The sequence below is a fragment of the Nelusetta ayraudi genome, unplaced genomic scaffold (assembly GCF_046127955.1).
Source record: "Nelusetta ayraudi isolate G7.1 ecotype Tasmania unplaced genomic scaffold, CSIRO-AGI_Nayr_v1 ptg000160l, whole genome shotgun sequence".
Classification (NCBI taxonomy): Eukaryota; Metazoa; Chordata; class Actinopteri; order Tetraodontiformes; family Monacanthidae; genus Nelusetta; species Nelusetta ayraudi.
Window position 1 is genome coordinate 119,952 of NW_027466210.1, and position 27,453 is coordinate 147,404.

At 46.1% G+C, this 27,453-nt stretch overlaps 1 protein-coding gene across 1 annotated transcript; it reads right to left on the reverse strand.

The window, feature by feature from the left end:
- Positions 1-1,758: 1,758 nt before the first annotated feature.
- On the reverse strand, positions 1,759-25,797 carry loxhd1a (lipoxygenase homology PLAT domains 1a). Its single transcript, XM_076013910.1, has 40 exons — positions 25,098-25,797; positions 21,825-21,939; positions 19,685-19,765; positions 18,454-18,638; positions 17,890-17,988; positions 17,553-17,701; positions 17,337-17,460; positions 16,881-17,131; positions 16,661-16,796; positions 16,409-16,569; positions 16,086-16,308; positions 15,847-16,001; positions 15,605-15,765; positions 15,401-15,477; positions 15,110-15,306; positions 14,833-15,025; positions 14,591-14,751; positions 14,176-14,509; positions 13,897-14,048; positions 12,960-13,093; positions 12,438-12,586; positions 12,213-12,317; positions 11,671-11,796; positions 11,424-11,591; positions 11,160-11,341; positions 10,948-11,064; positions 10,589-10,751; positions 10,332-10,486; positions 9,778-9,987; positions 9,569-9,692; positions 9,243-9,451; positions 8,943-9,128; positions 8,489-8,616; positions 8,290-8,407; positions 6,228-6,405; positions 4,977-5,162; positions 4,563-4,733; positions 4,147-4,285; positions 3,690-3,845; positions 1,759-2,814 (listed from the first exon to the last, which is right to left on the reverse strand). Exons 1-40 carry the CDS (start codon positions 25,795-25,797, stop codon positions 2,334-2,336), a joined length of 7,239 nt encoding a protein of 2,412 aa, XP_075870025.1. The 3' UTR covers positions 1,759-2,333.
- Between the last annotated feature and the right edge of the window lie 1,656 nt (positions 25,798-27,453).

Here is a 27,453-nt window from a genome sequence, read left to right on the forward strand (position 1 = left end):
ACTGCGATGTTTACTGTCCAAACCTGAGCTACTGAGCCCACTCTCTCTTTCTTACTCCCCCCCCACTCTCTCTCTCTTTCTCTCTCGCTATGTCACTCTACCTTTCCTCCCCATGTGGTGCTGTGGATCTTGGTTACATTCCATTCAATGCAATTTGTCAGCTCCACCCCCCACCTCTCTCTCTCTCACTCACTCTCTCTCTCTCTCTATCTATCTATCTATCTATCTATCTATCTCTCCCCGTCTTCATGCTGTGAAGTAGTGGACAAAAAAAAAACTGCAATCAATGAAGTATTTGGGTTTTAGTTTGTGTTCCTGTTCTTTTCTTTTCTTTTTTGCACTCACTTGGTTTGACTATGGGAACCCTCTCACTGGCAGAAAACCGTTTGGATGATTTACTCTGATCAACCCTACTTCCTTTTTGTGCTCTGCTTCTCACGATGCACTGCAGGTCTTATTATTGTGATGCTCATCTGTGAAGCATGTTCCCCTTTTTTTTTGTCCAGAGTTTTAATTTCTCAGGCTGTTTTTTCTTTCCCCTCAGTGCTTCTTCTTCTTTGTTTGTTCTTCTTCTTCTTCTTCTTCTTTTTAGACATGACAAGTGCCTCGCTTTATGTGTTTTAGGGGATATTTTCATATGACTGAAAGCATTAACAATAAGTCAGTCCATAAAGCCACCATGCCTTATTGGTTGCATAATTAATTCAAAAGAGAATGAGTCATGAAGGAGCTGCAAGAGGTGACTACAAAAAGCCATTATCCTCAAAAATCCCAAACTGGCCAGAACAGCTGTGGTTTTGTCGCAGTCCAGCGATTCCATATTGTGAAAACAAGTCGTTTCAAGAGGCATGTCTCACTGTGGGCTTTTTCAAACACTGCAAAAATTCTTCCATGGTTCTTTTTTTTTGTTTACTGTTTACCTCCTATGTTCTGCTCTTCTGCGTTTTTTTTTTTTCCAACCAACCGTCTGTCTCACATCTCAGTCTCTATCCTCTGTTTCCTTTCACCTTCTAAAAGGAAATCAAGGATTCTAAAGCACAACGTTTTCTAAAAAAAATTATAAAACAAAATGCATGTTTTCTCAGGTTTCAGTGGTTTAATAATATATGGTGAAAATATATACAAAGATTATAACAGAAAAAATATTGATTTTGTTGCTGTTTGAAACTCAAAAAAACAACAAAGCTGAGGGGGGAAAAGACAAAACAAAAAAAAAATCCCCAAAAAAGTGCCAGTGAAAGGGCTGCCGCCATCCTTGTATATGAAAATCTGCTGTTTAGCTGTGACTGCGCAATGTTTTTCAATATAGGATATTTTATCTCAAAATAGAACTATTTATCATTAATATTAAAGCAATAGCGCATTAATGGTGGTGAGTGTGTTGACGAAATGGATGAGCTTATTATGAGTAAATGTTAGATTCACATGTGGTGGAATTTTGTACTTTATTTATTACTACTAATAATAACGATAATGATTTCTGACTTTGCATTGCTAAACCCAAACTGTTCTGTTTTGTTTTTTATTTCAAATTTATTTCATTGCTTGTATATTATCCTTTTGTATGTGCTCTTTTTGTAATAAATGGAGAAAATGGCCAAGTATTTGTGTTTGTGTCTCATATTGCAAAAAAAGAAAGAAAAGAAAAGCATAACGGAGACAGATTTGGTCGTCTCAGAGTCAACTCCTGATGTGGAAAGACAATAAAATGGAGTGCTGATATTTGAAAAGAAACAGTCCTGAAGAGACATAAGAGTAAAAAAACAGACTTTATTCTTTTACAAACTTCCATTATAACAAAGCATAAGAAAACCATCCCTGACATTAAAAACAATGGCACATTTAGTTTCCTGACCTCAGAGAACGTGAGAATATTTCACTAAATTCACGTTCCACAGTACAGTGTCCATGTTGTAATAAATATTATGAGTGTAATAATATGTTTCAATACAAGAAAACTTCTGTCTCATTTCCTGAGCAATACATACTCAGAATTTCAGTTCAAAAAATGCTAGGCAAGGCCTGAACCGTTGTTGTCAGTCTGCCGCTGCTATTCCCTCACGTCTGCGTCAACGGCGAAACACAAAAGCAGCGTCAGTACAAACAGGAAGGAGTTACTCCGCAATTCTGCTGATTCGACTTGGGCACAAAGCTTCCTGGTGAAATAAAAACCTGACCTATGACAACAGCCCCTCCCCCACGAGTCTGTAGCCCCTGATCCCAAAGAAGCCGTGTCTTTAAAAAAAAAAGAAAGAACTAATCCTGGAGCGGGACTAAATCTAGACTGGTGGAAACTGGGGTCTATAAAGTTCTTTGGTCCTGGGATAAAGATCTTAATATTTTGGGTGGAGGACCCTGGCGAGCTGCCCGTCCGCCCTCTCGGTGTCCAACCACTTCCCGCAGAGGAAGATGGTGGTGACGCCGCTGGCCGTGTTGGTGACCTCCACGCGGCCCAGCAGCCAGCCGGGACTGAGGCCGCTGTTGTCGTGCTCCACGCGCACCTTCAGCAGCTCCCCCATGTCCAGCATCTCCAGCAGGAAGCGGTCCGTCTGCTCGCGCTCGAAAAGGTTGCGGAACTTCTGCCGCAACTGCCGGCAGCCCGAGTCGCCGTTGGTGCCGTAGATGGTGAGGAAGACGTTGGCGTCGGTGCCCGCCCCCTTCTCGTCGCCCGTGATGACGATGATCTCGTACTTGACGGGCACCAGGCTGCGGGCCTTGCTGGCGAAGCTCTCCGTGGTCTTTGTGCACTCGAAGGTCAGGAATTCGTCCCTCTTCGGCGAGAGGGGGATCTGGGCGTTGCAAATGAAGATGTACCTGCAGGTTGAAATTCCACAGAAGTGAGAAGCTGAGATAACGAACAATGGAATGGAATTTTTATTGTTGCTGAAGGGTCCAAAATTCAAAATGTACTTTCCCAGTGGTTTCCTGACAGTAGAACGTGTCTCCACAGAAAGGAGGAAAGTCCATGCATCGTCCATCATCACGCTTTGTGATGTCACAAAGGGCACTGATATCAACAAAATATGGGGGATCCAAGAATCACTGGAAGCCAAAACTGATCATTTTCGGAGGAGGTTGTAAACAGCGGGCTAAAAATGCTGTTTTCTGGAGATGTTTTTCTGTTTTTTTTTGTTTGTTTTTTTGAGAGTTTAAGAAAAAAATAATCAAGATAATGACCTTGCTGTAATGCATAATTAAGGACTAATCATTTTCAACAGAAATGCTTTAACAATGTTGTTTAAAAATAGTAATATGTGTCTCTGGTCTTTCAGGAAACTCTTCAGAAATGGCAATGATTCTTTTTGGCTTGCTTCACTTCTCCAGCTCTGGAAGCCTGACACTCATTCAAATTCAGGAGCTTCTTCCACTAGGGCCACACCTGCCCTCACTCAGTCAATCAGCCACACCTGTGGCCCCACTCCAGCAATCAACCACACCTGTGGCTCCACCCCTGCAATCAGCCCCAGCAGAGCTCCACCAGCTCCACACTCACTCCCCCGCTGCCATGAGACACTTTCCAGCTCTGCTCCCCGACCTCCAGGTGAGTCATCTCAATCTTCTGCCTCCCCACCACTATATACCCTATTCCAGATTAATGACTGAGGTGTGCTGCACTGCAATATGGGATGAAGATGATGGGGTGGGAGGAAAAGTGTGGTGAACGTGCGTGAGCGACGACAGCAGCTCACTTGTTTCCCAGCTCCTTCTCCGTGATGACGACCTCCTTCACGCGCCAGTACACCTCCCCCTTCACTTTCTTCCCGTCCTTGGGCGTGTGGCCCAGGCAGATACCGGCGATGTCGCCCAGGTTCTTGGATGAAAACTCAAACCTGTCAACGTTTCCCCTGGAAATGGAGAGAAAAGCGTGTTGGGGGTTTGCTTCTGCTCACCTCAAACCACCTGCTACAACTTTTTTGATGCCACCCTATGGTCACCTTGAGCTGTGTGTTTGAATGATTTTATTTTTTCACTCAGATGGTATTATTCATAGTAGTAGCGCAGGTCTGGGGTTAAATACTCGGTACTGAGAGGATTATCATTCTAAGTGGAGCAGGAGAATTTAAGTGAGCGAAAGCACGTTTCTTTAAGCTTTTTTATTTTATTTTTTTTTTTAAATGTGGAGTTAATCCAGCAGCAAACACCTACCGCATGAACCTCTTCTTCTTGGAGGAGTTCTCCATCACAAATTCTTTTGACTGGCCCTTCTTCCCCTCCAGTATCACCCAGGCGTTCTCTTTGGTTTCAGCATCTTCTGCGTCCGCCGTTGTGACACAAATTTCGTACTCTATCCCCAAAAAAAGATGCAAATGTACCAATTAATCAAGTGTGACCGGTGCGTAACGTCTCATCCTCTCTCTTATGTCACACACAAATAAAAAAAAAAAAAAATGAGGCCAAATTTTACGGTGGGGTATGATTCATTTTCCAAAAGCAGCTTTCAGGGACTCTGCTCCCTCTTGTTGCCATGACGACCACAGGGATCACCGTCACTTAGGGCTGTAATCATCACTAATGAAACTTTAAAGAAAAAAAAAACAATCAGCCACCCGTCCCGGCCTTACTCGTCTTCTCGTTGAGGTCCAAGTAGTCGTTGTTGGCGCAGGCCAGCTCTCTCATTATCTGCCCGTCGTCGTCGTTCTTCGCCAGCCAGCGGTCGCAGGGGAACCGGAATGTTTTGTCCAGGAGCTCGTCCTTCACTTCCACGTACTCCAAGAACCAGCCCGGAGCGACGCCTGGGAATGACACGGGTGAGGTACAGTTATTACTGTTTCATCAGCCGTTCAGGGTCTTTCAAAACGGTCGTCAGTGCAGCTCAATGAAAGCTTCAACGGTGTAAAGTTGGACCGTAATTAGAAAGCGGTGACTCAGGCGTCTCTTGAGCTGTCTGACGGAAAACCGTGGGCGTTTGTGTTGTTACAGAAAGAAGAAAACAACAAAGTGATTTCACTTTCAGAGACTCAGTTAGCGTGTCTCACCTGAGTTGTTGTGCCACACTCGCACTTTGGACAGCTCCCCCAGACTCAGGATGTCGGAGAAGCGGAACATGTCCACCTGCTTGCGCTCAAACTTGTTGGACTTGTTGCTGTCCCTCAGCAACAGTGTGCCCGTGTCTCCGTTCTCCCCGAAAACGATGATCCACACCTTGGCGTCGGTGCCTGCGGCTGCACAGACAGGAGACAGTCGACCTGTTGAGCATCAGCTAATCTAATTCTGCTTTCTTGCTCTACTCGGCCTGGCTGAATCCCCTCCTGCTCGGCTTTCCCCCTCGCCTGAGGCCACTTTACTGCTCTCGGGGTCACTGAGTTGCTTGCAACCTATGCCAGCGCGTCTCGGGCCAAAGTTGGTACCTAACCAATGTAGCACCTTCTACCAATCACCTTCCAGGACCTCTACTTGAAAAGTGTTTTCTATGAGCTCTGGCCCAGAGGGACACATGAAAGACATGAGACAGATTTGGAGAAACATAATTGTTGGTTGGTTCCATTAATTATTTTTTCATCTGCTCATTGTCTTTCAGGAATGACATCCTGCCTCTTTATGCAACCCTACGCTATCTCATAACCATTGAAAAAAATATCTCTGTTTTTTTTGTCCTATTTTATGACTCTCGCTCAGACAAGCGGGTGAACGCGTTACACAACATGGAGCACGAACCTCCCTCGCGTCTGCACCATGTGTTTTTTTTTCCCTCCTCGTGTCCTAGATTCAACCCTCGTCTGTGGCTACAATTCTGCATTTCAACCCACAGCTCGATTATGTATCTTAAGTGATGAAACCGCTCGGAAAATTAACCTTGACACGCTTGAATTGATTCTCTTCTCTTTATACGCTTGTCACATGCAAAACCCCTCTGCAGAAAACCCAAAAAAGAGAACATTTCTAATGTGTGTGTGTGTGTGTGTGTGTGTGTGTGTGTGTGTGTCTGGCTCAGAATTCCTCACAGAGCCTCAGTGGTAGCACACAGCTATATCTTAGCTTCTAGAAAGTGCCGAAGGCAAGGAGACGGTCCTTTGAAGTCGGCCCAGACTTTTGCATACGCTATCAGACTGATCGGCAGCACTACAGAATTAATACACAGGGTGGGGGTGGGGGTGGGGGCTCTTGAGGGGGATAATGAAGCCAAGTTGTGTGTGTCTAGGGTTCCAATTGAAGCTAGAAACACCTCAAATGCCTTGTTTTGCGACCTTTGCAGCCAAGTAGTCTTAATTCAGACGGGGGATTCGAACCTGCGACGTCCCCAGTCTTGATCTGGATGGTGTAAGTGGTCTCCTCCACCATCACCTCCTCGTCCACCACCGCAGCCATCTCGCAGATCACGGTCCTCTTGGGCCCCCGCGTCCTGGAGAGCCACTCCTCGTAGGTGAACACGGACACCTCCTCCGTGGTCAGGTTGCGCATGATGACCTGGGTGCACAGAGTTCTCTTTATCACACCTGTGAAATGCTACAGTTTAACCCTGGTGGAACAAACGTGAGAAAGGGCTCATATTTTGATCACGGACTCCATTGGAGGAACTTGATTGATTCATTTTAATTTAAAACTTGATGGAGCTCTGGAAAACAGCATATTTAACCCTCTGTTTAGAGTCTCCTGCAGCTACAATGCGGTTGATCTTCCCAGAAAAAATCTCTGGCTTGGAGTGTGCCCTTTGTGACATCACAAATGGTGGTTACAATCAAAATAAGTAAAGGATGGACTAATTTCTAGGGAATGTACTGGCTTGTTTTCTTAGGAATCAATCCATTTTGTATAATAAGGGGACCTTTTAAAACCACTAAACACCTGATGAAATCTCAGCCATGATCATGAATTAGCATCTCAACAAATCACAGATAAACCCCTTTTTAAATCCAGGATTTTCAGCCGCCATCCGTGGGTAACATCCCATTACTCTGGAAAACAAAAGGTCTCATCGCAGGCAGCCGCGCTGGCGCGAGCTTGCCGCTCTGCATATTTATTCGGGCGGCTTACTAAACTGGCATTTCGCCCGGCACGCCGTTGAGTCCATTTCGACACACAAATCCATAAAGGCGCACACATCTGCTTGTGATGCCGAACACACAAAGGCTGCACGCTGGGTCAAGTCAAGGAGACGCTGGCAGCCAGCGAGCGCGACGGTGCCGCCGACGGACAGGCCGGTGTATCGCTCCTGACTGCGGCGCCACTCTGCAGGCCCGCCGCTCTGACCAGAAGAGACTTTTGCACAGGAAATGTGTTCAGTTGCATCAAAGTGTTTCGGCTGGAGGCAGCGTGCAAGTGAGTTTGTGGGTAGGCTGCTAAGATGTTACCCACACGGGGTCATCGGAGGAGGCAAAGAAAGCTGCATTCATTAACACAGCAGATGATTTTTGCTGCCCTGGCATAAAGTCGCAATTATGGATTTATTTATTTTCCTTCAGAGGAAAAAAAAATGGAGGAGCATTATGGGCTTATTATTTTGTGTGTGTGTGTGTGTGTGTGTGTGTGTGTGTGTGTGTGTGTGTGTGTGTGTGTGTGTGTGTGTGTGTGTGTGTGTGTGTGATGCAGAAACAGCATTTTGAACAAATTGGGTCAATATGTTCTCTCCAGGAACTCTGGGCTCGTCTGCATGTGTCTCTCTGTCTGTGTCTGTGGGTGGATGAATCATTGACCGTGTGTGTGTGTGTGTGTGTGTGTGTGTGCGCGACACAATAGACTGCCGATCCTCTGACCTCCAGCATACAGTGAGAAAACAAAAACAAACCCACTGCTCTGTACTATTGATCTTGGAAGCGGCCGATAGACGCTGCTTTTTTTTGTTGTTGTTGTTACTGTTCTGCCTTTATGATTAATGGATCGGCTCCTCGGTTTCTCTTCCTAGAAACCAATTAGCTTTTGATAAGACGCTGAGGAACTCTCATGCCAATGGCTAATCCTCTTTAAACCTTTTTTTTCTTCCTTATTGGAGCTGCTGAACGTTCGACCAATTAAGCTGAATTCACACATCGATTAAACAAGTGTCTGTCAATTCAGTTTAAAGCAAGAGTATAATTCTTATTTCCCAACCAGGTCTATTGATTTTTTTTTTGCACTCGTCAACAACTGGATTTCCAGGCAAAATCCATACGCTAGTGGCAAACAGTCCATATCACTATAGTGATTACGAAATTACTCAGAAAGCCGATCGCAGGCTTTCTTACCGTTAGATGCTACTAGATCTAACACACTGGGGATTTAATGTAAGAATACAACATTTAAACATTGTTTCGACTGTACTCAGCTTATCTTAAGGACTTCCTTTCGTGGAAAATGTTTTAAGACTCAACGCACCTGATCCAGAAACCAGTCAGGCCGACTGCCAGAACCATCGATGCGGAGCCTCATTTTCCTGAGCGGGGCGATGTCGTCTATCTCCATGTTGAAGGTGTCCTCCTGACCGCGCTCGAACCTGCGGTCCACCAGAGAGGAGAAGTTCAGAACCTGCAGTTTTTCTTCTTCTTCTTCTTTCATCTGATGGCTGCGAGTTCACCTGTCCTCGTTCTTCTGCAGCAGCATCTCCTCGGTGCTGCCGTTGGCTCCAAACACAGACATGTAGATCTCGGTGTCCGTTCCGGCGTTCTGCACGTCTCCTGTCGCAACGGTCACCTCGTAAATCACCTGAGGGAAAGGAAAAAGAGTGCATGTGTTTCCACCAGGGACAGATGTCAATCACCTCATTCGGTATCATCATGATCTTATCATTTGTTGAAAAGCAATCAAAGTTGTGATTTAGCCGACCAATCAGATTGTACTTTAATTTTTAAATATGAAGGCTTCTGGTTCTAAATAAACTGGTGTTTTTGTAGTATACTTTCCTACCACTAGATGCCACTACATCTTACACACTGGGCCTCGAAGGCACATTTTAATTTAGCTTCTTTTATTGAGAATTGCACGCTAAGAATTCTCTGCACTTGCCATTAAACTGCCTGAAATGTATGTACCTTCCTGGAGATAGAGACGCCCTCGGCGTCCAGCGTGTTGAACACCCTGGCAGTCAAACCGTCCCCTCGGTCTTTGGCCAGCCAGCACTTGCAAGCAAAGACATATTTGACCCCTTTGGTTGGCACGGCAACAGACAGCTCATCAACCAACCAGCAGCTCTCCGGAGTGGCCCCATCGTGGCCGAGCTGCAGGCAGTGGGAGAGGCACTTACTGGCTGTGTGTGTGCGTATGTGTGCTCCGCGCATGTGGGTGTCCAGTCCTCGCCGAACTCTGAAAACCAATCCCAGCCAACCTCTCACCTCAACCTTTTTGATTTCCCCCACATCTGAACCCCGGGACTCGAAGCTCTCCAGCGAGCCGGCCTCGAAGCCCTTCCTCCCATCGGCCAGGTCCAGCCACAGCCTCTCTGTCTGGGTGTGATTGGCCCCGATTATGATCACGTAGGCCCTGCTGGTGGTGCTAGCGTCACGCTCCAGGCCAGTGCAGATGGTGATGTGGTACGGTATGACTGCGCAGGAAGAGCAAAGCAGTATTGGAGCTGAAAATTGGCTGCAAATGTCTCTCAGATCAGTGCTTTCATACTGTCTTAGGTGAGGACGTGAGTCACGTAGAGGAGTTTTCTTACTCGGGAGCTCAATTTCTTCCTCTTTCTTCTTTTTGCTCTTTTTGTTCATGTTACTGTCGACGCTTTTCACCGTCACGGAGGAATTCTTTTTACTGTCGAGGCTTTCTCGAACTCCTTCGTAGCCCTGAAAGAAAAAAAAGAAGACGCAGCGATGCAGATTAGCTCAAACAGCTACGACCTTCACATTTTCCCGGAGACGGGAGTCCTACCTTGACATAGAAGACTCTATCAATGCGACGGTCCTCCCTCTTCCTGGACAGCCAGCGCTCGCACAGGAAGAGGAAGACCTCCTTCGTGTCCTCGTCCACCACCTCCACCTGGTCCAAGTACCAGTCTGCGCTCATCATGCTATTGTCATGGTGTATTTTGATCTTGTACACCTGTCCGAGGTCAACCGCCTCTATGGTGAACTTATCCACCTGCGGGAGGGAAAAACAATGGTCACTGATGAAAGTACATATTATTATGGAAGCGTTTCTTTGGATCATCTTAAAGGTCCCATCTTCAAATCTCTATTGTTTGTTTGTTTTATCTCAGAGTCAAGTGGAGACAGTTTTAATGATCTAAAAATCTTCACAACTCTCCTGATCTCCAAATCTCCATTTAGCCCTCTGTTTACAACCTTGCAGAAAGCACTTGACTTTATTGGACCTTCTACAGAGCAAGCAGAAAAGTAAATAAAAGGACTTTTCTCATTTTCCTATTTCTTCATCATATGGGAACCTTTAAAAAGAGGCTGAAAACAAAATGTTTGCTTTCTTACGGCTCCCCGTTCAAACTTGTTGCCGTTTGTCTCTGACTTTCTCAGTTTCCTCTCTCCCGTGTCTCCCTGGTCCCCATAAATGGTGAGGAAGACGTTGGCATCGGTCCCTGCACCGTACACATCGCCTGTCATCACAGACACTTTGTAGGTGTGAGCTGTAAAAGGTCAGACGAGGCCCAACAGAAACTCATTAGTCTCTGGTTTTTACGAGTGGAAATTCTGTCAGAGCAAATTATCCTCTTGACTCGTTGACTTACTTTCCAGAGCATCTTCTACGTCCACATCAGTGACTTTGAGGTTTCCATCCCGTGAGAGTTTCTCAGTGATGATATTGGAGGGCACCAGCTCTCTAACCGTCTCCTTATCGTCCTCTGACTTAGCGAGCCAACATTCACAGGGAAAGATTACAGTTTCTGAGCCCTGGAAAGAAAGGAGTGTTTTGGTTTCCATCTTTAGGGAGAACATCACCCCCTATTGACCAAAAGTGTCACTGACTGATGTGTGAGGACGCTCCCTCTGCTCATAATTTCATGTACCAAAGAGGAAAAGAATTTCCACAATAAGGGTCCTTTGGGAAAAAAAACAAAAAAACAAAAAACAAATTCTGTATCTGTACCTTCCCCTTCCTGAGCAAACGTCTGATCTCCACTCGGTCCATGTGCCACCCAGGGTTCACTCCACGGTTGTCGTGGCCAATTCGGATCTTCTCAATAATGTCTCCCACGTCTGCAAGCTGCACACCAAGTCATTAGCAAATGTGCTCATACATGATACCCATATCACATTGACGGAAGCCAGCTAAATAATTCCCTTGAGCTGAATCCCAACCTCAACGATGAACATGTCCTCAGCTCCCCTCTCAAAGTACATCCTCCTCTCCCTCTTGTTGACGCACAGGGACTTCTGCTGGGTGCAAACGGCGTTTCGTCCGTACAGGACGATGAAGACGTCGGCGTCGGTGCCGGCAGCAAACACGTCGCTCGTGAAGATTTTGATCTCATATGGAACAACTGCGGGATGGGAGAAAATTATATGAAATGGATGAAATAACTGCCGGCACCAAGTGTGTCGTGCGCTCTCCTGCACACATACAGGGTGTGTAGAACTGCGTCTGAAGTGAGTTTGGGAAAAGGTCCCGGACGATGGCCCCGTCATCCTCTCCTTTGTCCAGCCAGCGGCCGCACGGGAAGCGCAACTTTTGTCCAAGCGACGGGGCGTCGATTTCCACCCAGTCAAGGAACCAGCCAGCGGATCCTCCCCCTGAAATGTAAAACATGAACTCGATCATCAGGTGAAATTGTGTAGTCGGCTGGTCAGGAGGTCCTTCCTGCTGTACCGCAGTTATCGTGTCCAATACGAAGTTTCTTCAGCGGCCCGATGTCCACAGCTTCCACCGTGAACTCGTCAGTCATTCCCCGCTCAAATTTGTTTTTGTGTGTCTTTGAGGCCTTCAAGTTGATAATCCCTGCAGGGATGCACATCAGAGTTTTACTGGCCTGTTTTAATTGACAGGGGCATTTCTAGAGATTCCTTTGGCCCCAGGCAGCCCTCTAAATATACATTGCCAGTGCTTTCATGCATCAGCTGGTAAACATTCCGAACCTTTACCTCTCACTGCTCGACAAACGCTGACAAACTGATGTTATTTTCCAAAAGTGGCTTTATGTTGTAGAAAAATATAGTACAGAAAAAGTAGTCTGAAAACCTCCTTTCGAGAAGGTTGGCACATCTCAGTGAGTTTCTATATCTATCAAAGATATTACGTGGTTTCATCTTAACAATGCTGTCGACCAATCAAACAGGAACAACTACATGTCTGTTTTCCCTATTGCAGTGCCGCTGTTTTTACATATGCATGCAGATAAAAGTGTGTAGAATTACCAGTGTCATCCTTGGTGCCGTATAGGGTCATAAAAACATTAGCATCCGTTCCTGCATATTCCTTGTCACCTGTTTTTATCCTCAAGGTGTACGTTGTTGACATGGCTGAAGAAATAACAAATAACAAATGGAAACAAATATTGGGACCACTGCAATTCAACATGATGCACCCTCTCCTGTAGCAGTTCTCTCCTTTTCTCAGAGCTCATGCAATATTGCAGTTACCTTTCTGCTCCAGGCCAAGAGTGGCTTCAGAGTCTTCGTCTTCGTCGTCGCCCTTCCTCATAAAGGCCTCGTCCACAGGCACCAGCTCACGAGCCAGCTGCCCGTCATCCTCATCAACAGCCAGCCAGCGCTTACAGGGGAAGAAGTACCTGCACACACACACACACACAGAGAGAGACATTAATACACACCTTATGTGGCATAGCGCCACAACAACACATTGCTTTCTCTGGAAAAGTGTCTCATCGTGAGGCTTAAGGGAGCCATCCCTGAGAAGTCATGCATCTCACAGTACCGTTTCAGACCACAGAGTGGAGCTCTTTGAGTATAAATGATCTCTGCTGTGCCATCGGGTGACATTTTGTAAAACCCTCCATCACTGATTTGTACCTTTTAAATGACTTGAAAATGGGTGATTTATCTGATTGTCAGCGAGTGGATGTGGAAATAGTTCAAATGGATAGAAATCGTCAGTCGCACTGTTGCTGGATGGATGCCTGCCCTCCTGACGTTTCCTCTTACGTGGTGTCATCTTTGTTGTCCACGATCTCCACTCTGTCCAAAAACCAGCCGGCGCTGGCCTGACTGTTGTCATGGCGGATCCTCAGCTTCTTCAGGACGCCCAGGTCAACGGCCGCGATGTCGAAAACGTCCTCCTGGGTCACCCGAGGAACAAGCCGGCGTCACACTTGGTCAAGACATGTCACACAGGCCCGCTAGCGCTTTGCAAGACCCTCATCACTTATTAATCTGATCTGTATTTAACCCGCGTGGCTCTTTAGATCCAGCATTTGTTTGACAGCAGTGGGGTATCCAGTACACCATATCATAGATAACCATCTCAGTCATGGTGAAACCAACAGGCTTGACATACAGCTTGACTGCGTTTGGTTAAGGGGAATTTCAGGATCAGCAAATGTTATCAAGCTTAAATTTTCCACTTATCCTCCGTTGCTGAACTCTTTGACTCTGGATTATTTGACTGCAACATGTAATGCATAGTCTAACAAAGGAACACTGATAGGAAGTAATTGATACATTATTGTATCAGGCTAGTTATAGAGGAAAAATGTGGGTGGGATTAAATGAGTTTTCATCTTCCCACTCCTTTTAGTTTTTCTATTATCAGATACTGTTGTATGCAGGTAATTTGTGCTGTGAAATGCTTAATTCACTTGCTTGAAATAAATTAAATTATATGAATAGCTGGAAGCTAAAACTACTCGCGTTCAGTATTTTTGCAGAAGGCTGTACATAGAGGGCCAAATATGCAGTTTTCTGGAGCACTATAGGATTTATGGGTCATTAATCATGCCAGGCCACTCTATTGGAGTCTGCAATTAAATGACATGAAAATATGGGAGCCTGTCTGCCTGCATGTGTTCACATTGTCAGATATTATGTTAAACCATAAAACACTTGAAAATGCAGAGATACACTGCGGTCAGCTAAAACACACCTGTCCTTTCTCAAATTTGTTCAGATTGTTTGACTTCCTGAGTCGTCGCTCCCCTGTGTCGCCAGTCTCCCCGTAAATGTTGACGTAAACATTAGCGTCGGTCCCGGCCCCCCACATGGTCCCAGTAAACACGTGGACCTCATATGAGTTCACTGAGAGAGAAAACACAATAAGGCACAGTGCCTTTCATTTAGAACATCCGGCTGAAAACAAACCACCTCGCCTCCGAGGGTAAACAACAAGCAGGTCAACACGTCCGACGTCACGCGCTCTTCTCACCCTCCAGGTCTTCGTTGTCCTCGGTCAGCAGCTCCACTACGATCTCCCCATCCTCCTCATCCCGCGCCAGCCAGCGGTGGCAGGGGAACGAGAAAGTCTCCACCACCTCCTGCAGCTCCTCCACCGTCTCCACTTCCTCCTCCTCTTCCTTCTTCTTCTTCTTCTTGTCCTTCTTCTTGTCCTTCTTGGTCTCCTCCTTCTTCACCTCGACCCGCACCATGGCCATCGTCAGCAGCTTGATGTCCACCGTCTCCAGGAACCAGCCGTCTCCGATGCCCTTGCCGTCGTGGCAGATGCGCATCTTGTAGAGCTTCCCGACATCCTGAGCCTCAATCTGCAATGCGGGCGATGGCAGAGTGATCAAACCAGAGACTTCTGAGGTTCGTTGATCCGATATCAAAAGCTTCACGCAGACCTTGAAGATCTCAGTGGTGCCTCGCTCAAAATTGTTGGAGCGGCTTTTGAGGGACAGAACCTCTGTTTTCCCTTCCTCGCCATAAATCTGACAGAAGACGTTGGCATTGGTGCCGGCTGCCCGCACATCGCCCGTGACCACTGTTACCTCGTAGTTGATCACTTTCAAAGAAGACATACCAGAGCCATTAGTCATTTATCACTGTTGAACTAAATTTTAGGGGGATATAAGCTGTTATTTACACTTTTCAATATCCAAGACCTCGCTGGGGTAGATTTCCACCTCCACTTTGCCGTCGGCCTCGTCTTTGCAGAGCCAGCGGTGGCTCGGGAACATGTACTGCTGCCCGTGAACTGGCACAGAGATCTGCACGCTGTCCAGGAACCAGCCGGCACGCAGACCTTCGTTGGTGTGACCAATCAGAAGACGGTTCACCTACAAAACACAGTTTTGAATCAATTAAAAAGGTAAGCACAAGTGTGTGATCCCCAGATTCTGTACGTGTTGTGAGGAACTTGCTTGGCCAATGTCAAAGGTCTCAATGGTGAAGATGTCAGTGCGCCCCGTCTCAAAGTAGTTCCTTAGGTCGTTGTCGGAAACCGCCAGTATCATCTTGCTGGTGTCGCCCTTCTCTCCATACAGCTTGACAAACACTTTGGAATCCGAGCTGGCCCCATTCACACTGCCCGTCTTGATGGCTATATGGTAGCTGACGTCTATTGAAAGTAAAAATTAGTCCAAAACACACCAATCAAGAAGCTTCTGCGACTGTGCTCGGGGTTTGTGTTATTATGTTATTATCACGCTTACTAAATAGACGTAGGCCATCTCCAGCTGGAACCAACTCACGGACGATCTGCCCGTCATCCTCGTTACGATCCAGCCACCTGGAGATGAATTCATTCACATTACTTTGCTACAAAGTAGTTTCTAATATGTGGCATGTTCTTTGAGGATGGGAACGTACGTCTTTTGACTTTGTTCAAAGATTTTAAAGGAAAATGTGGTGCTTGCCTAAAACAGGGGAACTCAGTGGCCATGGACTCTGGCTGACCTTCCTCCCTGACCATCACTTTATCCAGGAACCAGCCACAGCCTCCACCTCGGCCATCATGGCCGACCCGCACCCGGTGCACCCGACCCAGGGACACAGACTCAATGAGAAACTCATCGTGCTGATTGGAACATAGACACAATTTTTGCAGAGTATTTTGTCAAATTTTTTGAATTTTCTGCTTACGCCGTTCTGCGCTTACGTTGCCTTTCTCAAACTTGTTGACGTTGTTCTTGCTCATGATCATGAGACGCTCCCCGGTGTCGCCCAGGTCACCGATGATGTTGAGGAAGACGCTGGCATCGGTGCCGCTACCGCCAACGTTGCCGGTGCAGATGGTCACACGATATTTTAGCACTGTGGCACAAAGGTGACGTTCGTTTGGTGACACATCTCGGTGTTAAAATGCAGCGTTACGTGCCCACGTGCCAATGCACTCACAGGGAAGTGGCTCATCGATGAGCGTGCCCATGGCTGGGAGTTCTCTGACGATCTCGTTGTCGTCCTCGTTTACGTCCAGCCAGCGGCCGCAAGTGAAGGAATATTTCTCCGTCGTCAGGGTCTTAAGCAAAGTCACCTTTGCTAGATGCCAACCAGAAAATGGGTGTCTCTTCTCGTGCCAGATGCGCAGCTTCAGTAGCTTCCCCACGTCTGGCATTTCAATCTAAGGTGCCACATACAAGACAAGACGATGCAGATCAATGAGATCTTCTAACCTATCAGGATAGTAAGGCACTCAGTTTAGGAGGCACTCTTGGCCTGACCATGAATTTATCAAGCTGGGCCTGCTCAAAACTGTCCGAGTTGTTCTCCAGTTTGATCTCATCCGACTTGCCCCTCTCGCCAAAGATTTGCAGAAACACCTGGGCGTCGGTACCTGCCCCCTTTACATCCGACGTCCAGATCCACAAGGACCATGGGAACTCTGCAGTCAAGAGGGGGGGGGTCGAAAGTAATATGACATTTTAAACGCAAATCCAAGAGAAGGATTGTGTGATTCACTTGAGGTCACCCACTCTTCTGCTTCTTCTGCCTGAGTGACACCATCTCGTACAGCTCCCTCTCGATCAGGCCATCCCCTTCGTCCTCATCCAGCCACATCCCGCACGGAAACGTCTGTTCGATGCCCGTGAATGGACAGTATATCACCACCTGGAAGAGGAACGAAGGCCCAATGAGAGAATTCTAATTAACGGGTTTGTTTTTGCAACAAAGAACGGAGCGGCCAAACGGTACCTTTTCACAATACCATCCAGCCCCGACAGCGCCGTTGTCATGCCCGATGGTGACCCTGCTGAGGGGGCTGATGAGCTCGCAGATCTCCACGTTGAAAATGTCAATGAGGCCACGCTCGAACGCACCGCCCTCCAGGAAGACTTTGCCGCTGTTCTTCGAGCCCTTGGAGCCGTGCATGACCATGTGGATCTTAGAGTTGGTGCCCGCGCCCCTCACATCTCCAGTCATCACTTGAACATTGTAAATAATTCCTAAGGAATGATAGGGTACAAAAGGAAATAAACCTATCCATCAGTCAATAGGATTGTATAATATTTAACAGTACCGTAACATGGCATTCATTTATCAGCCTAAAATGTTAACAGCTGGGATAGACTCAAATCCTCTCCAATCTTCCAAATGGTGTCCAAACTGGAAGCTCGAAAAGAACGAGCTGTTGCCCTGAGCAGCTCTCACCCATGGGTTGCATGGAGCCGACCAACACGTCCCTCTGTATTTTGCCGTCGTCTTCGTCCATGGCAAACCAGCGGTTCACAGGGAACTCGTACACCTCTTTATTGCCCATGTCGTCGATCACGACCTGGTAGCGACACACGGCACACCGACGTGATCAAGCATGTGCGTTGACATACACACTTCCAGTGCACAAAACGTGTGTGTTGCTGCACATGCCTTGTCCAGAAACCAGCCGGCTGAGGAGCCTCTGTTGTTGTGGCCGATGGTGATTTTCTTCAGCCTACCCAGGTTCGGCGACTCTATCGTGAATTTGTCTTCTGAGCCGCGTTCAAAGTTGTCTTTGTCGCTGTCCAGTCGTCTCTCTCCTTAGGAAAGGGGTTTGCAGGATTGGACAGGTTGATTAAGAACATCTGCTTACATTGAAATTGCTTATTACATTTTTTGCAGTGATAATCAATCACAAGCAACTAACATGTATTGATGGGTGTTTTTGTAAACTTTAAGATGTACAAAAAATAGAAAAGGATTGCTGTCGCAGTAGTGGTTGCTCTACCTGTGTCACCGTACTCTCCGAAGATGTTCAGGAAGACGTCGGCATCAGTTCCACTTCCTTTCATGTCAGCCGTGAACACGCTCACAATGTACTTGTTCACTGCAAGGCACGTGTGAAGTCACGACCGTCAAAAAAACAAAAGAAAAGAAAACAATAATCCGATCCGTAATGGTGATTAGTTGCACTTCTCAACTGTTCCTCTCTGCCCCTCGCTGGGATGCTTTCCAGGTTAAATATTCATTGTGTGGTTGGTGAGCCACATTGCCCATGCAGTGTCATGAAGGCTTTACATCAGCTTTTTGGGCTTTACGAGCAGCCGCTTGATTGATTTCAGGGACTGAGCTGTTGGCTCACATTGCAACTCTGGGTATTTACCTGGAAACATGAGGACCTCTTCAAATATTAAATGTATTTTTTTGGTCTTTCCCTTCATCATCTGATGCCAGTGGTGGATGTTCTGGAAATTTCAATCATCTCTTCTTCTTTTCTTTTTTACATTTTAATCTCTGTGAACATTTGCGTCCACTTTCTTGTTTTTACACAGTGGTCCCAGGGGCGACCTACATTTTGGGACGTCCATGGGATTCAAGCTGCCCAACAGGTCTCTGACGTACAGGTTGTCCCCTTCCTCCCGGCTCAGCCAGTTGTTGCAGGCGAAGCAGAAGCGCAAGTGGGGACGGCTCATGTCGGTGACCACCACCCTGTCCAGGAACCAGCTGGCGTTCATCCCCGTGTTGTCGTGCTCGATCCTGGGCGGCCAATGTGACATGAGTTATTGCCGTGGGGAATCGAGGGGAGAGGAGACGGAGAGAGAGAAAACAATAGAGCTTCTCGCGTCACACGGACACACCCGCCCACGCTTGTTTCTTGTGAAGCAGTTCACCGGCTGACACAAAGTTGTAGCCAGGCCTCTGAATAATAGACCCGGGCTAAAGCAAAGCTGTTTGAGCAACATCTAAAAGGCTGCAAGCGCTTTGTAATCTTCCGGGTTGGTGGCAAATGTCATTTTAAATCAACATAAGCGGAATAATCTCTGCTCTGCTGTATTCGAAAAAAGAGGTATTTTTAGACACATAAGCTGGAGAGCGCTCGGAGGTGCCAGCGGCTTCTTGGCGTCATTGTGTAATTATTCACACTGTGCAGCATAATTGGAGTGATCAGATGCATTTCAGTCTCATCTGGCTTTTTCCTGTCGAAATATTTTTGAAGGACTAGAACCAGTGCCAATAATGCAATCAGCACATCAACACTCGTACTATATCTGCATTTTTGCTTTGCTCTTTCCCCTCACTCTCACTAAGACAAATAACTTGCCAACAGCAACAGCAGATGGGGCTTAACCTACTGCCACTTGGTTCAAATCCGTTGATGGCCAGCAGCACAGTTGAAGAGAATAAGTGAGAAGTGTGTGTGTGTGTGTGTGTGTGTGTGTGTGTGTGTGTGTGTGTGTGTGTGTGTGTGTGTGTGTGTGTGTGTGTGTGTGTGTGTGTGATCCCCTACATAAGCTGCTGTTATCCTGCCTGAAGTTCAACCAACTGTGAAACATTAACAGTGTTGTTAATCTGTTGTGTTTTGTGTATTATCTGCAGCAGTGCAAGAAGAGCAAAGAGGGAGTGTGTTTTATTATTATTATTATTATTATTATTATTATTATTATTATTATTATATGAAATCAAAGTCCTCATCATCAGAGATCAGTCATATGACAGTCATATGAAAACAACATCTAGACACTATTTACTACTACTACTATTCAGATTCATCACATGTATCGCAACCAGATGGAGTTGGGTACCTCATCTTCTTTAGAGGCCCAACGTTGTGCGTTTTGATGCGGAAAACATCGGTTTTGTTCCTTTCAAAGGCAGTTCGGCTCCTGGAAAATCAAGGACATGTGAAAGATGTCAGAAATTCCATTCAAACCAAGCGTGCAGTTAAGAAATAAACAGTCCAGGAAAAAAAGAAACCTAAATTTAGCTCTCTGAAAAAGAAAAATTACTCATCCGGTTTATGTTGACCGGCAGACGCATGGCAGTGGGATAATAGGGATTCTAACCCTCAGTCACAGGAACAGTGAAGAGCCTCCGGCAGACACAATGAATTTGACCCTCTTTCCTTCATTGAAAGAGAATTCCTGACCCTCATCTCCATCTGTTCTCCACCTCTCACAGTTTTCTACCTCAGCAATGTAACGGCCTGCGTACCGTCAAACAATTTCACCTTTGAAATTTGCAGTCAGTTTTCATGTGATGCAACTAATGACCTTCCATTCAGCTGTGACGAGACCAGGAGGCAACTGCTGCCTCTAAAAGGCCCCAGGGGAAACATGAAGAAGATAGAGAGGAAGTGACAGCAAGCCTAGCTGCTGCTGTAGCAATTAGCTCAGATGTTGCAGCAGCTGCAGTTTTATTAGACCTGGATGGGATTTTTTTTGGTCAGCTTTGACTGTGACAGACAGAAGGTTTGTTCAGTCTCCCTCCAGGTTTTCTGTGGACTCTTTACCAGATGGGTATTCAGGAAAAATTCTAACTCTTGTGCCAGGTTCATGGATGGATGTGTGCCATTTGTTTCCTATTTCTTCCAATTACTTGAGGGAGAACAATGGGGGAAAGGGATGCTAATGCAGTGACAGTGAACAAACACAATGCAAACTTTGGAAATCATGCAATCTGAATCCGCCTCAATCACACTGATTTTCCAAAGACTTGGCATGTTCTATCATTCGATCACCGGCTATACTTCCCCGTTTCTTAACTGTATCATGTTGAAGACTCTCAATCAATCATACAGGCAGGACCGTGTCTATATTGGAGTAAGGTGAAACTCCTTGGCTGTGCAGAATGCTCAGTTAATGACCCAAGTGACACGTCAATGTCCATGTATCGTGTTCCACCAGCTGAGCGGCCATGCGGCCTCTCAGCGTGGAGAAGACACTGAATACAGGGCACGTCGGCGCTGAATGAGACCACCGCGAGTGGCCGGCGACACGCTCCCGTGCGACGTACAATAACTCGGTATATCCTTTACGCCGCGCCGGTAATCCGAGCTGTCAGTCAATGTCTACTGTGATAAAGGGGGCCGTCCGCCGATAGGATCCCCCGAGAGTCATCTGATCATCCTCGGAACTGACATCGTGGTCTTCTTTCATTTGCCTCTGAATGGAAAAGAAGACCGGCCATGTCACATAGTTCCTCCTTACTCCAGATATTCTGTGTCCAAGACTTTTTTTGGAGGGAGTGGGGACTGTATACAGGGGACATTCCTGCTTCATGACCAAAACCTTGAAGCCAAAACACTACAGGGTCTGTGTTTGACACTTCATTTAATTGAAAGACCCAACGTGGAACATTTTAAAGGGGTTTCATTTCATGCAATTGACTTTAAAAGATTCAGACGTGTATTTTGCTTAATAGTTTTTGTAATTTTGTAGTAGTATACATATAATGTTGCATAAACAACACAGACATATTTTGTTGTGTTGTATGATGTTCCTGATTTAAACCTGGCTGCTGAAGCTTAAGCTGGTGTAAGAAAGAGGGGATGTCAGAAAACGGGGACTGACATCAGTTGCCGCATGCCCCTCGATGCCCCTCTGATGAATGAACACGTTGGGCCTTTGAATGCTGGCAACTTTGAGAGGTTGTCGTTCAGCAGGAATTGTCTCCTATACAGTGTTTTAGGCACAACACAACCCAACACAAGGACAGTCACATAGTTTGGCAGGATCAAAAGATAATACCTCTTTGCTGTGCTGAAGATTGAAGAGGGGGAAAAAAGGAGACTAAAATTTTACATTTGATAAATGACAAGCTGAGACTGATAACCAATGGATTCATCGGACTGTGAAAATAAAAAAGAGCAAGATAAAGTGACTCTCTTTTCCAAATGTGATGTTTACGAAGATAGCCACACTGGTGTCAACTCTTTCGACTCACTTGCTTGCCAGGTGAACCTTTGGCGAGACGCCAAAGTCCCCAAAGAGGGTAACAAACACATTAGCATCCGTCCCAGCTCCTTTTACATCACCGCTGACAGTGACCACCTCGTACACTGAAAGACAGACGAAAGGAGAGGTCACAAAGAGCATCCTGAAAAGACAAAACGAACCCCAAAAAAAAGCAGCACTGTGTCCTCACACCCAATGATCTATGAATCATGTTGGCAGTGTTGTGTTTCATCGCATGCATCGCTGCCAGAGAATTCAATGCGGCAAATCTGCAGCGATTCTATGCCTGGCGAGACATGCTGGCCGAGCATGTCTCAAATTTCAACAAACACGCGTCTCTTTGTCTGGCGCCTGGTCTACTGGGAGGTAAATGGGGTAAAAACTCTGCTTTGTGTGTGTAAAGTTGCCAAGTTTGCAAGAGGAAGGCAGCCGACCAAAAAAGGAGACAGGTGGGGGGGGGGGGTCTTTTGGCTTCATCACTCTTTAATAAAAAGTCCAATGTTACATCTGTTTTCTGCTCTTTACTGTTCACCCTCAACACTGTGAAGTTTCAGAAAACAACTTGTAAACATCTATTTACAGCCTCCTGCAAGTAAGTCCAAGTCTTCATTTTCTGTTACAAATGCACATTTTTTGGACCTTCCGCATATTTAGAAAACAAGGTGCTCTCTGGATAAAGTGGGAAGCGCAGCTAAAAATACAGCTCAATGATGGAATTTGGATATTTCTGTGGAGGTCACTGACAGAGTAGACACATATTTATGACAACGTGCTACTGGGTGAGAGTTCCGTTGATGGCGTTTGTCTTTTCTGGCCCCTCCTTCTGCACAGTTTGGTCAGCCTCTCACAACGATCCACACCTGCTCTGCCTCAGTGATGAAGCCCATCTGGTTATTGTCAGCTCATCAGCTCGTCAGCACACAGTTTATCAGCTCCATTCCAGTATTCACTCCCTGCTCAATGGTCTCTCTGCAAACAGCTGTTTACCACAGGAAGTCCAGCTTGCTTTGGTTTTTATAAGGGTATTTTTTTTCCTTTTTTTTTTTTTTTTTTTTTAAGCTTATCGTTCATCCTGTTTACTTTGACCAAAAGCACTTCTTCAGTCTGCATAGTCTGTCAAAATCCAAAGTCCTCCTCCTCTGGGTTCCTTGGCAAAGCAACATGAACATGTTTTGCAATGTGAACAAAATTAAGGGAAGGACCATTGTACTGCTTAACAAATGCATTGAAAAAGTGACATCGGCAGGCAGTTCTTGCTATCTGACAGGGCGCAGTTGTTCAAGCTTCTGTCTCAATCAACTCAGAAAGAGTCCAGTGGCTGCTTATCTTGTGTCTCTGCAGGGAAATTTGCATCCGGCCTAAGCCTTTTTGTCCCTTTTACTACCCTGTAGTGGGCCCCGCTGGAATACTTTGCATTATGGGGTTAAAACTACCTTGAAATGCAAAATAACAGATTTTTACACATGCAATTCAAACTGTGATTAATCGCAGTTAACTATGAAGATTCTGAGATGAATCACGATTAAAAAAATGAATCGTTTGACAGCCCTAATATTTTACACTTTTATTCATATGAAGTCAAACTCAGTCTTCAGCGAGAGGTTGGCCAACGCTTGGCTGCTGCCTGTGACTCAATAGCTTCGCTTATCCAGGTGTTAATCTATAGACAGGTTGTGTTACAGCATGTAAAGGTAAACCCACCCCACACCTTTCCTGGTTATGTAAGACTGGCCATTATGTAATATGTAAGACTGGACAGCCTGTGTGAATTTGGGTCAAACAACAGCCAAGGTGAAGCAAAAACAAGGCCAAAGTAATCCTATATTATAATCAACTTGGGGAAGGAATGCAGGAGGAGATGAATCCGATCTAAGAGCTTCAAGGAAACAGAGCAGGGAGACAGATTATCAAGCTGGAGGGGCCAAGACCTGATAAAAAGCAATTCAGCTTGTCCGACAGGAACTTGGACACATAATTAACAGTGAGCAGAGCTATTACAACCAGATTAAAGAGTAGGACCGTTGGTCTGCTGAAAGTGAGCAATGCCTCAGAGAGTCAGAGGACTGTGTGAACCAACCACAATGATAATCTCACTGATATAAATCTGATGGTGTTTTCTGTTTATGTGCATTTTGCTGCTCCCAGAAACTTGTGTATCGGCACCTGAACAGACTGTGAGTCACATTCCTTGATTCTTTTTTAATCTTTTTTCTTTGGCATGTCCAGATTGCATCAAAATCCATCTCCCCCCGTAAGATTAGGCGAGCATACAAACATCACATCTAATGCAATTTTCCATCTGATGCTACAGATGGTGCCCAGTCCGGCAGGCTGCCCAAAACCCAATTTCAAAATGTTAACCGCAACTTTAGACACAACACAGTCAAATGCAGTGCGACAGGAGCTGCTCAGTATGAAGCACAGCAGCACAAAGAGCAAATCTAATCTTTTCCTCAACAGGCTGTCTGGGGAAAATCGATTTAGAAGCAGTCTGACAGCAGCATGGAGACTGGGTTTAGAATGTAAAAATGACCACAGGACCTGTACATTTATGGCAGTAACTTGTATTTGAGTTTAGCGAAGTGTTCGCATGGCAAATTGGAACTCTATTGCACTACAATCAAGCACTTGCCAATAAGTCAAGAGTCTGAAGTTCAGCTTGTTTTCCATGGTAACCAAAAGCCATGAGTCACCCGCAAATACCAAATGGGAAAAGCAAAGTCGTCCCACCTTTTAAAGGTTGCTACAGCAACACCACCTGCATATCTGCTTCATAATCTCAGGTCAAATGTCATGGTTTGAATGTCTGATTAAATTGTGTAGTATGAGGTTCAACTTCTACATTTTGGAAAAATAGCTTTTTTTGAAACTTGGTTGGAGTTGTTTGAGTAATACCACACTTAGTCTGCATACCTCGCACCCCACTTGGATTTTTTTTCACCAGCGGATGTGCAGCTGTATATTAATTACTGCTCGCACGTGTCCTGGTTGGAGGCCGTGCCCTGCCCTGGCTCCAGCAGCTGTCCTGCCACTGGGACGGCACCCAGCGCTCGTCTGCCCCGACCTTCTGTTGGCCTCTAATCATGTGGAACATAACTGAGCTTTCACGCGGGAACAATTACAGCAGCAGGGGATTCCCTGCGGTGCTCCCCAGCTCACCGCTGAAAATTGATTTGACCCTCGCCAAGCCTTTAAAAAGGCAGGTGTTGGATTCCAGCTGCAGTTGTGTGAGATCTCTTTCATTCTTTCCTTCTTTTCCTACCTTTCTTTTTGTAATACTCATCCTCGTAGCCATCGGAAGAGTCTGTGTGGTATTCCAGCAGCTCCTTCTGGTACATGGCGGCGTAGTCCACCTGCTTGCTTTTGGACTTTTTACCCTTTTTCTTCTTGTCCTCGTCACTGTCGGCCGAGCCCTTCTTTGCCTTCTTCTTTTTCTTCTTCTTTGCATCCTCCTCCTCCTCCTCAATCAGGGGCTCCTCGTCGTCATCGTTGTGGGACTTCTTCTTCTTCTTGCCGTCCTTAGACTTCTTGTCCTTGGATCCCATCGCTTCCTCCGTCGGGTTATCTCCGGGAGATTTCTTCTTCTTTTTCTTCTTTTCCTCCTTCGCGCCTTCTGTCACTTCCTCTGCGGACTTAGACTCTTCCCTTTTGGAATCGTTGGTGGGGCCGTTGTTGTTGTTTTGCTCATCTTCCTGAGATTTGTTTCCAATCAATCCATCTTTAGCCTCGTCATCTGGTTTCTTTTTCTTCTTTTTATCCTTCTCGCCCTCTTTCTTCTTCTTCTCCCTGTCTGTGGCCTCCTTGGCCTCTGATCTCTCCCTACTCTTGTGCTTCTTCCGACTCTTCTCACCTTTGGCGGCGTCCGCTGGGCCGTCCTTCAGCTGCGGCTCCGTCCCCTCAACCTCGTCATCGACTTCTTCGGTTTCTTCCGAAGCTGTGGATTTCTTCTGTTTGGACGGCATCTTTTATTCATCCACTTGCCTGGCCTTTAGTTTCGTAACGGCTGCCTTGAGTTTCTAATTGTGTAAGACAATTCATTTGACCCTTGGCTGCAGCGGTGGCTCTGCGGTCATCGGGGTTCAGGGCAGGTAAGCAGAGTCGGGCCACTCACACGGCTACTCCGGACATCGAGTACCTGGGCGTCGGTGGAACCTGCCGAGACGCCAGCGCGCAACACTCATGAAAAATTACTGTCACCTCAGCGGTCACGTGACTGGCAGGAGAAAGCCCTGTGAAAAAGGAGCCTTGTGCAGAAAAGGTATCCTCCCTGCCTCAGCACTCTCTATTATTCATGGTGTCAGGATCGCTTTACGGGCCCGGGACGTCTCGCTGCAGTCAAACGTGCATGCACACACGCACACACACAGGCTCTTGCTTACAACTAGTTGCCTTTTGTTCATTCAGAAAGGAGCGATGCAGCGGAGGAACTTGGATTCTTGTGTGCAGAGTGGGAACTATTTGCTTGTGTGTCTTTCAAATTCATTTACAGAAAGGTCCCTCCATTTGCACGTCTTTATTTGTCATCCCTGTCTGCAGTGGAGCAGTCTTGCACGGTTAATTACAACCGCCCCAAGAATAGATATTTTGTCTTAAAACAGCATATTTAGCACTCTGTTTACAATCAGCCTCTCCAAAAAAGAGCTTCCTACTAAAATGTGATATGTTTGGAAGTGGACATAAACAAGTAAGTGTCATACCTTCTCCACTAAACCTGGAGGAGGTATCAGTGCAGGAAGCAGCAAAACCAGTTGTTTACACTGTAACTCCTGGCGTGGAAACAATCAAGTCGATCGCATATTTATGGTTGTGTGACTGTTTGAGGTGTGAGACTGTCCCTGCATAGGTCTGCTGCACTCACAGAGGATCAGTTAACATCAGCACTTTGTCACCTTGACTGTTTCAGATAGAATTTCATGTCGCGCTTTAGAACATTTGTCAGTATCAGCTTCTTGTTTTTGTGTATTTGCTCAAAACTTTATTGTATGACTAAATGTGGTCTAGCAAAAATCTCTAAAAGCTTCATTTGAATAAAACTGACTCGCTGACTCATCAGCAGCTAAATCCCTGACGACTGCAGAGAAAATCCAGCAAACTCGGATTTGCGTTATCTCTGTTTGTTTGGAAAGGCATTAATTCCCCCCCCCCCGTGCACACGGTTCCCTCTCGTTGAGACGCTGCGCACATCTGCACCTGACCGCGAGCCAAATTATCCCATTAGCGTTATTGCCGCCACCTGCTACCTGACAATGCGGCCTCGGGAGAGAAGGGCAGAGAGTTTAATTTCAGACTTTATTGATCTTTCAGCGTCACATTACCCAACTGGCGCATGGCAGCGAACCTAAACCTTATTTGACCCAATATGCCAAGGAATCATATCTCACCAGGTGCTCACACCACGCTGCATGATTTCAATGCAATCTGATAATGGGGTTGTGTGATCTACTTACTTACGGATATCTTTGTGATTAGAAAAGGCCACTTTTGTGTCTGTCTTGATGTGTTGCAGGCCACCTGCCACATTTTCTTTAATGTTGCTAAACAAAAGTACACTTTTTATCTATTGTGCCAAAAGGACAAAAACCACAATATAAACTTAGTTTTGCTCTGAGATGCCTGAG